Here is a 17500-nt window from a genome sequence, read left to right as displayed (position 1 = left end):
GGTCGGTCATCTGCACTTGCTGCTTGATCTTGTTCAGCAGCTCCTTCATCTCCTCGTTGCAGATGAAGCCCTTGCGCTGGTCGTCCAGGATCCTGAACATCTCCTTGTAGCACGTCTCCTCGTCCTTGTCGGTGAGAAGGTGCTTCACCTGGGAGTAGAACTCGTCGAAAAAGTCCACATCCTCCTCTATTGTTGGTGGTGGTGGTTGTTGTTGGTGTTGGTGTCGTTGTGGTTGTTGGTTGTTTTCGTTGTTGTTGTTGTCGTTGGTTGTTTGTTGTTGTTGTGGTGGTGGTGGTGGTTTTTTTCGCCCCCCAGGTTCGGATGGTGCGTGGGGGGGGGTTGTTGAGGGTTGGTGGAGGAGATAAGGAGGTGGCGAGAAAAAAAAAAAAAAAGAAAGGAAAGAGAGAAAAGAAAGAGAAAAATTCGTGTTAGATCAAATTCTTTTTTTCTTTCTTTGGCTTCATCTTGGTGATGATATAAAACAAAAAGTATTAAGGCATTCAATAACATCGTTAGGCATGGTGAAATAAAAAGACATTATCATGACGGATTTATTTATTGAGGCATCATAGACATTGTTATGATGAAATGTATCTATACAGATGTCGAGAAAAGTTTAAAGGCACACTTATCTGTTAAATAAAGACATGGTTACGGAAATCATTCACATGAACATAGCATTGTGATAGTGAATCATTCGGTCAGTTTGCCAGTCAAAGGACAGTCAGACGAACGTCTAGACAGAAAAGTGAAAAGTGGTTCACTGTTATCTGGTAAAACACGTCCGCTGAACAACTTGATATCAATGACTTTAACTCAGTTCTGGAATGAGAGTGGCAGACAGACTACACACAGACACAGACAGAGGCAGAGAAAGAGACAAAAGTAAGAAAGAGCAACAGACAGACATTCAGAGACATGGTAAAAATCCTACATCTTCTTCGTCTTCTTCTTCGTTCGTGGGCTGCAAATCCCACGTTCACTCGTATGTACAGGAGTTGGCTTTTACGTGTATGACCGTTTTTACCTCGCCATGTAGGCAGCCATACTCCGTTTTCGGGGGGACTCCTACATCGAATCGCGGAAATCGATCATGAGCTCATGCATGGTACTGTTGTGATGTTTCAGTGGCAAACAAAGTGTCCTAATATGTATTCTTATTTATTTTATTTTATTTTATTATTTTTTTTTTTTTGCTTTGGTATGATCTAAAATAAAGCAACAATATACCTACTCATCATTGCTCTTATAAATCTTTTAACTGAGAACGGTAATTTCTCAGACGATAACATTTCCCTGCTGTGGTCTTGATTAATGGACATTGACCACTTTTCCCCCCGAAGCACTGAAATATACACGACGCGTGATTTCTAAGCCAAACAAGTCTTCTTTTTTTTCTTTTCAATGTTGAAACAAACCACTGCAACTTCAGATAGCCTTATATTTATCTGTCAAACTGCAGAGTATTTCTTCGAACTGGAAAGAAAAATCGAAACACACAACTCTGTCTTTCAGTCATTTCATTTTAAAAGACGATTCAATGAGTACAGAGGTGTCCAATGGTAAATAAAGAAACCCGAACACAGCGACAAAAAAAAAGTACTTCTTGCACCTTTAAGTGTACACGCAACTCCAAGTGTATGTGTATATATACGTGGTCTAATGGTTTCTCCAGTCAATGGGAAACCATTTACAGCTTAGTCTTTTGCGAAGGACTATAGCTCTCAAACTAGGAGGCAAAATTGCACTGGCTCTTAGTGCTGCAGCCTTGTGGGCTAGTTGGACTTTGGGAACCATCCCAACGCCGACTGTCCTAAAACCCTCTTGGCCGAGAGAGTGGGAGTGTACTTGGGCAAGACACTCTCCCCTATAATCAAATTCTAGCCCAAATAGTCGGAACAGCAGTTGCCTCCTCTGCTGTTCTGATGGTCATAGTCGGACACGACTGACTATCATATATAAGCTCAGTGCTCTGTAAGAGGGGGCTGGGTAGAATGGTTAAGACGCATATACCGTGTCCGTGAGGGTCTAGGTTCGAGTCCCGCTTTCGCCCTTCCTCCCAAGTTTGACTGGAAAATCAAACCGAGCGTCTAGTCATTCGAAATCGATGTTCCGTGTGTAGCAAGCACTTGGCGCACTGGACAAAAATGGCAACAAGAGTGTTGTCCTCTGGCAAAAAAAAGAAAAAGAAAAAAAAAGAAGACGAAATCCCCTCTGATGGGTAAACAAACATAGATATATATGCATGCACTCAAGGTCTGACATTCGCGTCGGGTTATGCTGCTGTCAGGCATCTGCCCAGGAGATGTGGTGTAGATAATATATATATATATATATATATATATATATATATTTTTTTTTTTTTTTTTTTTTTTTTTTTTTTTTAATGGAGTTATCCGAACGCAATGACGCCACCTTGAGAAAGTGACATTGAAAATTGAACCAGATGAATAAAATTACCCCCTACCCCACCAAAAAAGAAAATTAAAAAAAAAATAAAAAGCAGAAGAAAACAAAAAAGCAAACAAAGAGTAATGCACATTCAAATTGATTTTCTGTTCTCGTATTTGTACCAATGGCAGCTCTTATTTACTTTAAATTAAAGTTGTCAGGAAACTGTAAACAACAACCCCCCCCCCAACCCCCCACCCCCCCCCACCCACCCACCCCCCCAAAAAAAAAATCAAAAAAAAAAAATCGGAATTTCAAGAGAACGCTATAATGATTGCGCTTTCCGCTCTGTGCAAACGAACAAAAACAAAATTCTCTGCAGTCCATTTTGGACGATGGCACAGATTTCTGAAAGTGTATGATGATGGCATTTGGTATTGTCACATGCTCTTCGATGAATAATCAATCAACTAATTCGTTATAAGAAGTCATTCAGCGATCAATCAGCTAACTCGTCATAACAGTTATCAACATTATTCTTCAGGGAGTGGGAAGCCTGATTCAAAACCTGTCAGAAGTTCAAAAGCTGATTACTCTTTCCAAACTCAGACCTCAACAGAACCACCTGGAGGAAATAAATGTTGGAAGGGAGTTTACTCACAACTACAACCGCCCTCATTCCCCCCATCCCCCTATTTTCTCACGTACAACGAAGCATATATACAAAAGAAATGGAATATGTCAGTTAAAGTGCTCCACGAGAAAATCAGTTTGGATTCCATTATAGAACGCATGTGTAGAACAGCGGCAGGTGTTGACGTCAATCATGATGATAAATTAAGCCTGGCAGGTTTTGTCCGTGGAATCCCCAGATTTTTAAGCGGCGGACGTCAACAGGAGCTTAATTAAACGGTTTCCTTTGAGACCCCGTCGCTCCTGCTTCTATTTGTGCTTCATTATTTTCCTAATGTCTCTGCGTCCGGGGGAAAAACAAAACAAAAAAAATACAAACCCAAACAATGAGGAAAAGAAAAAAAAAAAAAAGATGAGAAACAAACATAACCTACCTGCATCCGCTGTTTAACTCTCCGTTTGCAAGATAAACATACTCTCTCTCTCTCTCTCTCTCTCTCTCTCTCTCTCTCTCTCTCGCTCTCTCTCTGTCATTCCCTCGCTCTTTCCGCTCTGTCTCCCTAACATCCACCCATTCAATATTTACATTTGCATCACACCTTTGTGTGTTTCGCTCTCGCTCTCTCTCTCTTCCGCCTCTCTTTATTTCAGCACGTGCAGCTCATACAATGATTATTTTCACACGGACGTGCGTACTCGCGGACATGCAGATCCAGTCTAAGCATTTACTAGTGCAAACACACACACACACACACACACACACACACACACACACACACACACACACACACACACACACACACACACACACTACCAGGTGCAAGCATGCAATTCATGCCCTTCCCCCTTCCCTCCCCCACTACTCCATTCCCCCCCATCCCTTCCCACACACACCACACACACACACAAACACTGCAAAATTGACAAACACATATCACAAACCCTCTGGGAAGAAGCAACAAACTGGCTTCGTCGTTCTGAGGCTGAAAGGCGACCACCGGTTAGGACGGCAGTATATTTGTGCGTTGCGAGCATCCATCAGGGCTAATTACGTCCCACACTAAACAATTAGGAGTCTTCCTGTGCTACCTGGAACTCTGCCCAAGTCTGTCTGCAGGTGATAGCTGATGACGATGATGATGATGATGATGAGGAGGAGGAGGAGGAGGAGGAGAAAGAAGAGGATGGAACCTTCAGGGTTTAAGGATGCTGCGAGGCCGCCGTCATATATTACACACGTTCAATTGTCGTGGGATGCGCTTCTGAAGTGCTGCCATTCATAACACGGCTGTTTGGGTTATCTTTCTTTCTATTTCTTTCTTTCTGTCTGTCTTTCTTTCTTTCTTTCTCTATTCTTTCATTCATTTATCTGTTTATTCATCTATTTCTTGCTGTGTTCCCTGGTTGGTTAGTTCTGACATTTTTTTCTGTATTTTATGTGTCGGCGTTAAGACGGGTCTGATTTTTTGACTCACTTGTGTAAACAAAGTGAGTTTATGTTTTAACCCGGTGTTCGGTTGTCTGTCTCTCTCTCTCTCTCTCTCTCTCTCTCTGTGTGTGTGTGTGTGTGTGTGTGTGTGTGTGTGTGTGTGTGTGTGTCTGTGTGTGTGTGTGTCTGTGTGTGTGTGTGTGTGTGTCCGTGGTAAACTTTAACATTGACATTTTCTCTGCAAATACTTTGTCAGTTGACACCAAATTAGGCATAAAAATAGGAAAAATTCAGTTCTTTCCAGTCATCTTACTTAAAACAATATTGCGCCTATGGGATGGGCACAAAAAAAAGAGAAGCCTAATTATATGCAAACTGAATTTACTGTTATATTTATATTTTTTGCATTCTCTAAACTTGGCACTTTGATCTGATATTCTGACCCAACAACAAGAGCAGTCAATATTATCATTTTTTGTTCAAACAGGAACATCTTTTGCTAAGCATGGAAGTTTTATTTATTTTGCAAACGTTTTGGTGCAGATAGTAAAAAAGGGAAATTACTCTGTAATTAATGCTAGGGGACTTAATTTACTTTAAACTGATCTTTCTCAACTTAAACATTACATTTTGAAATTATACTCAATACATAAAAAGCTTGGATTTTTTTTAAAGCGTGTCACAAGTGAGTCTTGAAGGCCTTGCCTCTCTTGTTTCTTTTTTCTTTATATATATATATTTTTTTTTATAGTATACTGGGTGAGTGTAGAGAGACAGAAGGACTGGGAGAGACAGAGAAGATGACAGACAAATCTAGATAAAGAGACAGGCGGATAACAGATAAAAAGAAAAACATATGTATTTTCAGGACTTCCGCACACGCCAAGTCGGAACACTGAGGATCAGACCATGTGAAAAATAACGGCTAGACGTTCACAAACGTTGATGAATCATTCCACAACCAACTTTTTTTTCTTCTTTTTGTGTGTGACTAACTTGAGAAAACAAAGTGAGTCAATGTTTTAACCCGGTGCTCGGTTCTGTGTGTGTGTGTGTGTGTGCGTGCGTGCGCGCGCGCGCGTCTGTGTGTCTGTGTGTCCGTGGTAAACTTTAACATTGCCATTTTCTCTGGAAATACGTTGTCTGCCAATACCAAAATTGGCTTAAACATAGTATGAAAAAAAATCTTCACGGTCATGCCAATAACAGGTTCCAGGTCTCCCGAATTAAGCCGCAGTTCCGATTCGTTAACGGTTTATTTCGTTGAGACGCGTTCCGAAATCCGAAAATTCTAAAAACCGCTTTCCACTGAGTTTGGTCGACTAGAAGGTTGGTTGTTTTCGAAGACGACATGACCTCGTGTTTCTTGTTCACAATTAAAAGGAAAAAGAAACACAAATTCTGAACAGAACACTTACAGTGATACTAACCACACCATCGACGTGTTTACTGCATATAAATATTCTAAAGTGGACGCTGAATTAACTGGAATGAACATAACAGTAAAATTGAATCGATCGTCTCTTTCAGCCCTTTGCCTGGTAAATAGTAAAGAGTGGTAACTCTCTCCATACACAAGGTACACAACTTCAAGTCAATACTGCTTCCGCTACCAATTCAGCTTGCACACAGACTGGTTTGTGCAGATCTAGATATCTACTATGTGTTGCGATGTGCTTGAAGGAAATGGCAACATCTCCTTTACCGCCAAAATAAAAGAATAATCGAGAAATAATAAAATAAAACACACACACAAAAAAAACACGATTTAAACGGCGTGATTACGGCCACTACAATCACATCTATTTATCACAGGAGGAATTAAACGCCAACATTGCTTTAAGCTTTAAATATAGTCATTTGACTTCAGATGTTCCGCAGCCTTTGGGATTAGTCTGCTTGCATCGGAACTGAACATGTGTGGCTCGATCCTGCGCGCATGCCTTCTTTTTCTTTTCTTTTTTTTTCTTTTTTTTTTCTCCCATGCTTATCTATCATATTTAATACAGAGCACTTTTTTTAACGATTTTTTACATATCTTTTTTTTCTCCTCATTAATCCTTTACTGGATAAAGAGCGAAGGACAAGTGAGCCTTGAAGGCTTTGCCTCTTGTTTTAGTAAGTTCCACCAGACCCTGGAATGGCTGCAGCGACTAAAGACTGTATTGCATTGCATTGCACTGCATTGCATTGTGTTCTGTTGTATTTCATTTTATTGCATTGCAATGCATTGTATTGCATTGTATTCTAATGTATTGTTGTTGTTTTTTCCAGCAAAATGCAGTACCACCCCCACCCCTCCCATCCCACTTTCGTTTTCTGTCACGAAGTGACATTATCGTTTGTTTTATGATTAAAGTGGATTTTTTCTACAAAATTTTGCCATGGACAATCCTTTACTTGCCATGAGTTCTTTTACGTGAGCTACGTACAATCTGCACACGGGACCACCGCAATCCCACGGCCTGAAAAACAACAACAACAACAAAAAAAACTCTGTCCACGCACGACGATAACTATTATATCTATCCGAAGCAAACAGCGAGTTATGTGTCAGATTAAAATGTGGCCGCAAGTATGGACTGATGTTTTATTCTTCACTGGCCTGAGTGTAATCGCGAAAGTGCGTGGGTAGCGTAAGAAGTTCAGAGATAACAAGGCCTCGTTCTTGCATTCATTCGAATGAATGGAACCATGTGGGTTCCCCCTTAAGCAAATCTCGTGGCGAATTTAGTGATGGGCAGTAGAGATATATATATAACCTGTACTTGGCTTCTACTTACAGGCGAATTAGGGGTGAAGGTGAGAGGGGATGGGGGAGTGGGGGGGCGGGGGGGGGGGGGGGGGGGGGGCGGAGTGAGTATGAACAGGCAGTGTGCATTTGAGCACATCAGAAGCGGAATACCAAAAGTGCAAGAATACCAGTATCAGTGTATTAATTACACTCCAGACATTGTGCTCCCAAACACACACACACACACTGACAAACGGTGCAGAAAAACCAAACCAAACAACAAACCATCAAGTATTGTAGACGTTAGTGGATAGTTCGATTCCACAAGGACACACTCAGCAACTATTGACACGTCATCGCCACCACCACCACCATTACCACCACCATTACCAACACCATTACCACCACCATTACCAACACCATTACCAACACCATTACCACCACCATTACCAACACCATTACCACCACCATTACCAACACCATTACCAACACCACCACTCCCACAGTATGGTTTGAAATCTGCCCACGAAATAGGGTTTCCTTGTATGGTAGCTAAAATGTATTGTAAATTACTGTCTTGTAGATCGACACAAAGTAAGAAGCAAATACTACAAGAGAGAGGGAGAGAGAGAGAGGGGGGGGGGGAGGGAGACAGAGAGAGAGACACAGATGTAGACATAGACGTACACGTTTTATTCATATAGGCCAGAGAGAGAGAGAGAGGTGGGGGGAGAGAGAGAGGTAGACGTAGACATGGACGTAGACGTATTATTCAGAAAGGCCATTGAGAGAGAAGGGAGAGAGAGAGAGAGGGAGGGAGAAAGAGGAGAGGGGAAAAGGAAGAGAGAGAGAGAGAGTGCTGATAGAGAGAAGGAGAAGCAGAAAGATCATCAATGTGCATGCACACACGCACGTTCGAATAATGAAGCTCAAGAACAAGGGAACCTCACTCACTACAATTTACCAACCCAATTCTGACCGAGGTGAGTTTTCTTTCTTTTTTTCCCCCCTTCCTTCCCCCATTAAGGTTCTTTCAACTTAAACGAGCCTCATTTTTCTTCTCTTTTTCTCCTTTAAAAAAAAAGAAGAAGAAGAAGAAGAAGAAGAAGAAAATTCAGACCAGGAGGAGGGAAACAAGGAGAAGAGATGGATAAGACAAAGAGCAAACTGAACACTGCTTTCCCTATGCAATGCCCATGTAAATAACCTTAAGACGCGCTTGGAATGGAATGCCATATCAGTTATCGCGATCATGATGGAACACAACACAAGCAACTCGCAACAGCAGCACCAGCAGCACCAGCATCTAAAACCCCATTCATCAAAAAGAAGATTTACGAAGGTGTGTAAGTATCCGCCATTCCGATTATCACCTTCCACCGATCCCCCTCCCCATCCCGCTCACACACACACACACACACACACACACACACACACACACACACACACACACACACACACACACACACTCACACACACACACACACACACACTCACACACACACACACACACACACACACACACAAAGCACGCGCGCAAATAAGAGTGCATGCTTGTGTGTGTGTGTGTGTGTGTGTGACAGAAATAGACAAAGACAGACAGGTGGACAGACAATCAATGACGTAGAGAAAGAGGAGAGAGGAGAGAACGAGAAGACATTGACATATTACCTCCATAAAGCCTGTGCCACCACTATCTATCTTAATGATTCCTAAACATGTAAGCAGTTTCATGCAAGACATGCAAACAGAGCATCTAATTCTCAAGGGACATGCCAAACACACACACACACACACACACACACACACACACACACACACACACACACGAACACACAAACATAATAACATGCTCATCCATCACCCCTCAAAAAAAAGGGAAACAACAAAAAACAACAAAGGTATTTTCTCTAAGCCACCTATACTCACCTTCTCCCCTCTCCCCCCCCCCTCCACACCCCCCTCCCCTCCAAGCCTTCCCACCCCTCAAACAAAAAAAAAAAAAAAAAAAAAAAGGATCAACAACAGCAACAAAAACAACACCCCGCCCCCCCCCCCCTCCCCCACACAAAACTTACTAGGCTCAACCATATCGTCCGCCATCTTGCCAGCTACAGATGATGATCTAGCAGCAGTGACAGCAGTAGCAGTAGCAACACTAGCAGATGACACGGAAGCTTGGTCAAATTTCCTGGCCCGTTCACCTCACCACTGCTCTTCTGGCTCCAGCAGGGAATGGATGATATGGGAGGAGGGGATAGGGATGGAAGGATTTTAGACAGGTAGGTAGGGGTAGGTATAAGGAAGGGGAAGGGGGTGGTGGTAGTAGTTGTAGTAGAAAGTCTCTTTTTCTGGCAGCTGAGGAAGTCGAACGTGGAGAGTGTCTGACCACAGCCACAGAGTTGTTGTGACGAGCGGCAAGGCAACCTCACACTTCTGCAGTGGCCAGTGTAGCTAAAAACGATGAGGTGGTGGTGGTGGTGGTGGTGGTGGGGGAAGATGAAGAAGAAAAAAAAAACCCAACAAAACATGTAGCAGGGATCAGCAGGAGCTAAAAAGCTTGCAGGACTAATCAACACATATACTAATCATAAACAAAACAGAACAAAAATGTAAAAGCTGAAGAAGGTGAACCAATGTAATACAAATGATCGAAAAACAAACAAAAGACAGACAGAGAGACACAGAAAGTAAGAAAGAAAGAAAGAACAAGAGAGAGAAACGAAGAGAAAGACAGACAGAAAAAAGTCCCAAAAGGAATAACAAATTAAGGAGAAAACATGGTAGAAAATTATGCACACAGACAAGAATACTGTCTAGCGAGACTATCAATAAACAAAACATACATATATGCACATACACCAAACTATAACATGAAAAGAAGGAACGTCATTTCCTTTTACCCTATGACTGTCAAGCGTTAATGAAATCAACATTGCTGTAACACTTAACTACTTTTGGATCAAGCACGACAGAGCAATTCTATTAATTCTGCAACAGTAGCATTAATTTTGCAGTCATCAATATCTCCAGCTTGTATATCATACTGAAGGTCATAGACGAATAAACACATACTAGCAATCATATGAGGTAAGCAAGAATAGCATTGACAATCGTTAATATACCACCAGCATTATGTAATCGAACTACTGTTCGAATGAGCAACAACATAGCAATGCTATAATTGACACAGCATTTGTATTTGCGACACTACATAGCATGCCTGGATTTATTCGCGCTTGCCATTATGTTTTTGAAGTAAATTATATCAGTGTGAAACTGGAATGATGATGTACAAGAAAAAGGGGGCATGGGGGATAGGGGGTGGGGGATCAGGGGAGTTTTTGCTAGCTGAGTGATCAATTCTTAAGAATTACATCAAAATACAGAACATTGATATATGTGGTTCGAATCTTAACAGGTCCTTATGATTAAGGGATAGACATCTCCGACTTCGGAGATGCGCGGCACATTTCGGCAGCACCTTCACCTACTCTACGTACAATGTACGCATGCGGACCAAATACAAACGTAAAAGATTACTTAATTCACGTCTCTATCCATTGTGGTATGTAAACATGAACACACTGACTAAAAACCACCAAAGAAAGTGGGACATGGCTACCACAGTGGTTGCGCACTCGTACAAAGGAATGGGCTGCCCAAAGAATGCCGAAGATGAATAAAGAATACGTGGACAGTAAGCTATTTCTTTCCAGGGACTTATTTTAGTTGTGAAGACCTACGCGCTTGTACACATCGAAAAGCTGATTTTGCCTATTTGTTCTTTGCTTTGAAAAAACCTTCTTTGGGCTGTAAGTTTCATTATCTGTTTGTTTACTAACTGTGGAAATCAAAGTCCACCATAACAGCCTTTTAATAGGTCTTTGATTATTAAGAGTATTTGTAACGCTAGAAAAGATTCGACAAGGAAATATCTTTTAAATTGAAATAATGAAAAGAGGAATACGAGATATCTGGAACAAGAAATTATACCATGCTCAAACAGCAACTTTGCTGTTAACTTAACATAATATGTTCTGTAACAGTCACATTGACCTAACGATGCAATCATACCGTACGTAAACCGAGAAAAGCTTAGACATTCTGTTATTCTCACTTTATGATCCGAACAAACTAAGGTGTCACAATAGTAGGAATAAACCACAGTTACGAGCGAACGTATCGTTACGTAATTTTGCAAAGCAGTAACCATACACTACCTATCTGCCTGAAATCAGGTAATGAGCTTGTCTAGAAATCAGACGTTACCATAAATCAAAACTAAAAGAGAGGTCATTAGTGTAAGCAATGTGAAACTGGGCACATAACACACATAATTATATATATATATATTATACATATCATCACGAATGATTATGACCAACAGCCCTGCGTCATAAATACAGTTTGTGGCACGAAGAGAACCATTACAGACCACAATAATTCACACACACACACACACACACACACACACACACACACACACACACCACGACTGATCCAGGTGCGATATTGCATGACATAATATTTCCATGGGGTGACCCCTCCCCCCCCCTCCCCACCACCACCACCTCCCGGGGCGTTTGTTTTGTGTGTGTGTGTGTGTGTGTGTGTGTGTGTGTGTGTGTGTGTGTGAGAGAGAGAGAGAACTATACATACACCACTTTGTCTACAAGACAACCACGCACTTTCGCAAGACAACCAATTCCACGAACACTAATTTACGACAGCGGCGCACGAAACAGGAACGTTTAGTACTGTAACAATGCCGCAACAGAACGGTATTCCAGCACACCTCTTCCGCTGCGGAATGGCAATGACAGACGAGGCTGGCACGCTGTTAAGCGCAGTCCATACCATCTTGGCAACACCAGACAATTGAACATCACGAAATACCAACGTTACACTCACTCGTTCCCTTGACTCACACAGTTTGCTAGAATTAAGCGCACACAGAGTAGCTTGATGAATGGATAAGCGTGCACAGAGTAGCCTGGGTGATGGATAAATGCATGTACAGTAGCCTGATGGATGATTGAACAGATTAGCTTGGTGAATGGACAAACGTACCCAGAGTAGTTTGATGAATGTATAAACCTACACAGAGTAGCTTCGTGAACGGATAACCCCACACAAAGGAGACTAATGAACGGACAAACTAATGCACACAAAGGTACTTGAAGAACGGATTGATGCACACAAAAGAGCTTGAAGAACGGACAAACTTATGCACACAAAGACACTTGAAGAACGGATTGATGCACACAAAAGAGCTTGATGAACGGATAAACTAATGCACAAAAAGGCACTTGAAGAACGGATTGATGCACACAAAAGAGCTTGATGAACGGACAAACTAATGCACACAAAGACACCTGAAGAACGGATAGATGCACACAAGAGCTTGATGAACAGATAAACGCACACAAAGAAATTTGTTGAACGGAAAAACCCATGTACATAAAGGAACCAGATTAACGGATAGATGCACACAAAAGAGCTTGATGAACAGATACATGTACACAATGGAACTTGAAGAACGTACACAAAAAAGCTTGGTGAATGGATCAGGGACAGTCTGGTCTAACCTGAAATGTTCTGAGACAAATAATGCCAAATCTGTTGTTGTTGTTTTGAACTGGATATCTGTTGTTTGCAATAATTTGAAATGATTATATCTATTGTTTTTTTCCTATCTATAGTGTACCAATATATAGATTCATCTCTACTCAGACCGCTCTGGTTTCTGTTTACTAAGATGGTATCAGTTCATCATTTATTATGCAGTCACACCGGTCTGTATGTAGATCGACCAGTTTTGTTCTGCATAGGAAAAAAAAAATATAAGAAGGCGGTTTATAGTTATTTTCGTTTTCTTTCTGATTATGTATCGAACGTATATGGATGTTATTAAAGTTAAGTACGGCCTTCGTTTTTGTTTTTTTGTTGTTTTATTCGAGACTTGGTCATATTACTTTTGATTTAAAACAGCCCTGAGATTTGTAAAACGACATTGAAATCCCCAGCTGGGTTTTTAATTTCAGTTAGACCAGTCTGACTCTGAACAATTCAAACACTGACCACAATGATTGACGGATGAAAACAGAGCCTGTACTTCTCTTCCACTGCCTCACTCCCCCACCTCCAAACATTTTCCCCACCACAGCGATACAACATGATGAAAACAATCATAAAGAAATAGGCATCAATCATTGCACGACTCAAAACTCCTGCGAAAAAGGCACACACATACCTAAACGTAATGCATACACACATGTGCACATATAGGTGAAAACATAACTACCGTCACACTGTACAGTGATCTCTCTTTCGGCGGAAAGTAAAACATCCTAATTTCCATCATCAACAGTGCTGACTGCGTCAAGCCTTTCCAGCTAACAACCTGGCAACACTGTCAGCGCCAGAGCAAATTACAGCCGAAATCCGGTCACATGTGTCAACCTTACACTGCAATGAATGAGCACTCAGGCAGCTGACACAACAGCAGAACCCTCCAGGTCCAACTAAAATGCACAGAGTGTGAGTGCCTGGAAACACGTCTCATCTCTTCTTCCTACCTTCCCTTGAAAGAAGGATAACAGAAAACAACAACACCTAACCCCTACCGCCACCACCACCACCCAAAACCAAACAAACAAACACAACAACAAGAAACAAAAACCCCAACACCTGGACATATTATTTCAAACGCAATTGTTCATTTCTCAGATGATTCCTGTCATACAGGAAAGCCATACTTAATGCCGTCAGTCATAACTTTATGATGCTGACTACACTTGTCAGTGCCATTTTTACTCGACAAAATTAGGTGGGAATAGTACAATGTTCTACATATGTTTTTTCTTGTATCGTCGAAAGCGAAATAATAGAATCTCCGGATAACGAACAGATTTTAGAAAGAAAGATTTTGCTATTAGTCATATTTCTAAATTCTTTTAAATAGATGAATAAACAAATCATTCATTCATTTATCAATTCATTCATTTATTCTAAAATGTATTATAAATGTTTCGTCTGTCACTGACACTCTGATGGACAAGTACAAAGGGTTTTGTCAGTCAGTTCTTATTGCGATGGGCAACCATATATATATTCTTTTGTCCCGTCATGTCCTGGTAACAGTTCCCAACACCACCAGCGAGCTATCCAGTCTTGTCAGCTATGTTTGAAAGTAACGACTGGTGTCCACTCTCATGGCCTCTGACTGGTCACGGGGGGAAACCAAGACAAGGCACCACAAAGCATCTCTCCTGTATACACTCCCGGTCACGTCTCAACCTGTCTGTGTATTTCCTTGGACCTAACCAAGCTTTACCGCGAAACGCCAGTTTTAACCGATCCGATATAAGATGGTCAAACCATGTAAGTTGTTTTTAGTGCGCGTAATGAATGTCACATTTCTTTTTTTCTTTTTTTTTTTCTTTCTTTTTTTTTTTTTTTTACCAGATATCGACCCAGAAGTGCTCGTCCTGTCGTTGCTGTTAGTATTGCCAAAGAAATGAGCCAAACATTAACGAGAGAGAGAGAGAGAGAGAGAGAGAGAGAGAGAGAGGGGGGGGTGGGGTGGGGTGAGGGGTATGATTGCATCGGGATAATAACGATAAATGAAAATTACTTAAAATAACAGCAACAACTTTTGAAGTATACCTTAGATCTATTTTACTGGAGATAACTGTTGGATATATCCTTAAATGACCCTGATCTTTTGTCAATGCTATTGATTATTTTAGAAAAAAAAACCCATAAAAGTGTTGAGAACAGAATCAAATTAAAACTCACAATCAATATGTGCGAAAAAAAAAATCAGCGTCTTCCAAGGGCAACGCAAACTTTATTTCTACTATGACCCGCTCAAGGTCAGTAGACGAGTTTAGACATGGGGTCAATTCATATCGTGTAGGAGTGTAATGTTTATGAAAAAAGAAATCGGTCTTATATTTTGAAACATGAGGACGTGGCTTGTTGTACAATCTGAAATGTGGTTTCACAATCCAAATATGACCTTGAACTAAGGTCACGATCATAATCATCAGTTGTAACGGATTTCATTTTCTTATAATCATGTGTACACGGAGTCGAAATGAATGAAATCGGCCTTCGTATGTACAGATTTGTTCCCTCTGTGACACTTAAATCAGGTCAAGGTCATTTGACTGACGTGCAGACAGACGGACACGCTCGCACATTATCATGAACGCACAGACATGAAAGGATGGTTTGTTTTTTGTTTGTTTGTTTGTTTTTCTCATACGCAGACATTACGATATCTATTTTATCTCACCCTGTCAAGTACCCTGATCTCCGACAGCAGATGGGTTGAGTTACTGAGTTGTGAGCTGAAGGGCCCGAGGCAAGAAAATTAGAAATAATTAACTTTCAAGAGTTTGGGGTCATTAATCGTTGAAATTAAGTTGGTCTGTTTATCTATAATTCAATGTCACAGTTCTGGGTTGTTGTTGGGTTTGTTTGGGTTTTTGGAAAGACAGAGAGAGAGAGAGAAAGGTTTTTTTGGGGTTTTTGTTTGTTGTTGTTTGTTTTGTTTGGTTTTTTTTTCGGGGACTGGGGGGATGGGGGGTGGGGGATGGGGGCAGGGGAATGGGGGTGGGGGTGGGGTGGGGGGGAGATACCAGACAAATATTAGAGCTTTCCCTTTTCGTTTTCGTTACTGTATAAACATGTAGCCTACATGGTTCACACAACAAGGCAATTCAGTACAGGTGGAGAATCGACAGACCAAACTAAAAAGAAATGTGGAACAAAATAAAAGAAAAAAAAGTACAACCAAACAGATAAACAATTGGAAAGACAGAGAGAGAGAGAGAGAGAGAGAGAGAGAGAGAGAGAGAGAGAGAGCCCAGCAAAGCAGATGCCAGGTCAGTTCAAGTTTTCACAGCAAGCAACCGCTCGTCTACACACACACACAGAGCTGTGGAAACAATCACAGCTCAGAACTGACTGCAAGCTGTGGACGACATGTGGAAAGAGGCTCTCAGATATGGGGTGGGGTGGGGTGGGGTGAGGATGAGGGTGGGTGTGTTTGTGTGGAGGGGGCGGTGGGGAGGGGGAGGAGGCTGCTGGGGCGTGGGACGGATGGAGGAATGGAAGACTTGAGATGTAGAATCTGTCGAACTGATGGAGAAAAAGAGGGGAGGGTGGGTGGGGTGTGGGTCGGGGGTGAAAGGGTCTGGGAGTGGGAGGGGGGCGGACGGAGGGAGGGAGTTGAAGAGGATGGGTAGAGGTGCAGTCACTGGCGCCTTGGCTGTTCCAGTTTAAGATGGGGTGACGAGATTCGATCAATCATGGTATGCCAGCATACAACTTATTTTTGGAACGTGCCTCGAAGCGACTGTGGTTTAAATTCTATAAACAAATAGAGGTCCCGTCTGGGAAGAAAGGGGCGGGGCGGGGTGCGGGGGGGGGGGGGGGGGGGGGGGGGGGGGGGGGGGGTCTTGAATGGGGACGTGGGGTATGGGTGGGGATGGAGAAGAAGAAGAAAAAGAAGATGACGACGATGAGGAGGAGGAGGAGGATAACGACAATGACGACGATAATGATGTCATAATATGGTGGAAATGATGATGACGATGACTATACTGACGAGGGAAGAAAGAACGCAAGGATTTCAATGTAGGGTATACATTTAGGGTGCACATGTTGACACACAACAAAAGGAAGAACAGAACAATCAACTGTGAGCTCACTGAGAACAAGTAAACGTAAAATCCCAAGACTTTTTTATTTTTATTTTTTAAAGCTTTAGGGCTGGGTGATGACGGACGAAGAGGTAGAAAATAGGATGAGATAAGAAGGAGGAGGAGAAAAAAAAAAGACATAAGAGAAAGAAGAAAGAGAGACTGATGATGAGGATAAGGAGGAGGAGAAGGAGGAGGAGGAGAAAAAGAAAAAAAAAAGGAAAGAACTACATCAAAACAAACAGAAGAAAAAGAAACTAAAATACTAACAAAGAAAAAAAAAGAACAAGGAAAAGACAAAACTCTTCAGACAACTTAGAAGATATATATATATATATATATATATATATATATATATATATATATATAAAGGCGTTGGAAAAGGAATGCGTCCCGGGGACTGCAAAAAAAAAAGAAAAAAAAAAGGAAAAAAAAAAAGAAAAAAGAAAAAAAAGAGCGGCAACACGCGTTGTAAAAAGGGCAACAAGATAAACTGTGTTAGTTGTCGAAAGAGGCTGTGGCTATGGGCAATGGCGCTACATCTTATCTCGCCCCCTCATTCTTCTAAGCGTTCCACCTTACCATAACCCCTTTCCC

The 17500-nt window shown here is 41.6% G+C and overlaps 1 protein-coding gene and 1 long non-coding RNA gene across 3 annotated transcripts in view; both read right to left on the bottom strand.

The window, feature by feature from the left end:
- LOC143283877 (calmodulin, striated muscle-like) overlaps window positions 1-17500 on the bottom strand; it is a 60214-nt gene that overhangs the window by 40213 nt on the left and 2501 nt on the right. Inside the window, exons 2-3 of one of the 2 annotated variants that reach the window (XM_076590272.1) lie at window positions 9266-9641; window positions 1-186 (exon numbers count right to left, since the gene is read on the bottom strand). The exon at window positions 1-186 is cut by the window's left edge and continues 63 nt beyond it. In XM_076590272.1, the coding sequence (XP_076446387.1) occupies window positions 1-186; window positions 9266-9290 (211 nt within the window). In that variant the 5' untranslated portion in view covers window positions 9291-9641. The remainder of the gene's footprint in view (window positions 187-9265; window positions 9642-17500) is intronic. The other variant, XM_076590276.1, reaches the window with a different exon arrangement.
- Window positions 13519-17500, bottom strand: part of LOC143292516 (uncharacterized) — a 5577-nt gene continuing 1595 nt past the window's right edge. Inside the window, exon 2 of the long non-coding RNA XR_013056656.1 lies at window positions 13519-13658. This is a non-coding gene — a long non-coding RNA (uncharacterized LOC143292516). The remainder of the gene's footprint in view (window positions 13659-17500) is intronic.

The sequence above is a fragment of the Babylonia areolata genome, chromosome 1 (assembly GCF_041734735.1).
Source record: "Babylonia areolata isolate BAREFJ2019XMU chromosome 1, ASM4173473v1, whole genome shotgun sequence".
In the NCBI taxonomy this organism is placed as follows: Eukaryota; Metazoa; Mollusca; class Gastropoda; order Neogastropoda; family Buccinidae; genus Babylonia; species Babylonia areolata.
Note: the sequence above shows the minus strand (reverse complement) of the source record. Positions and strands in the feature narration are given on the sequence as shown.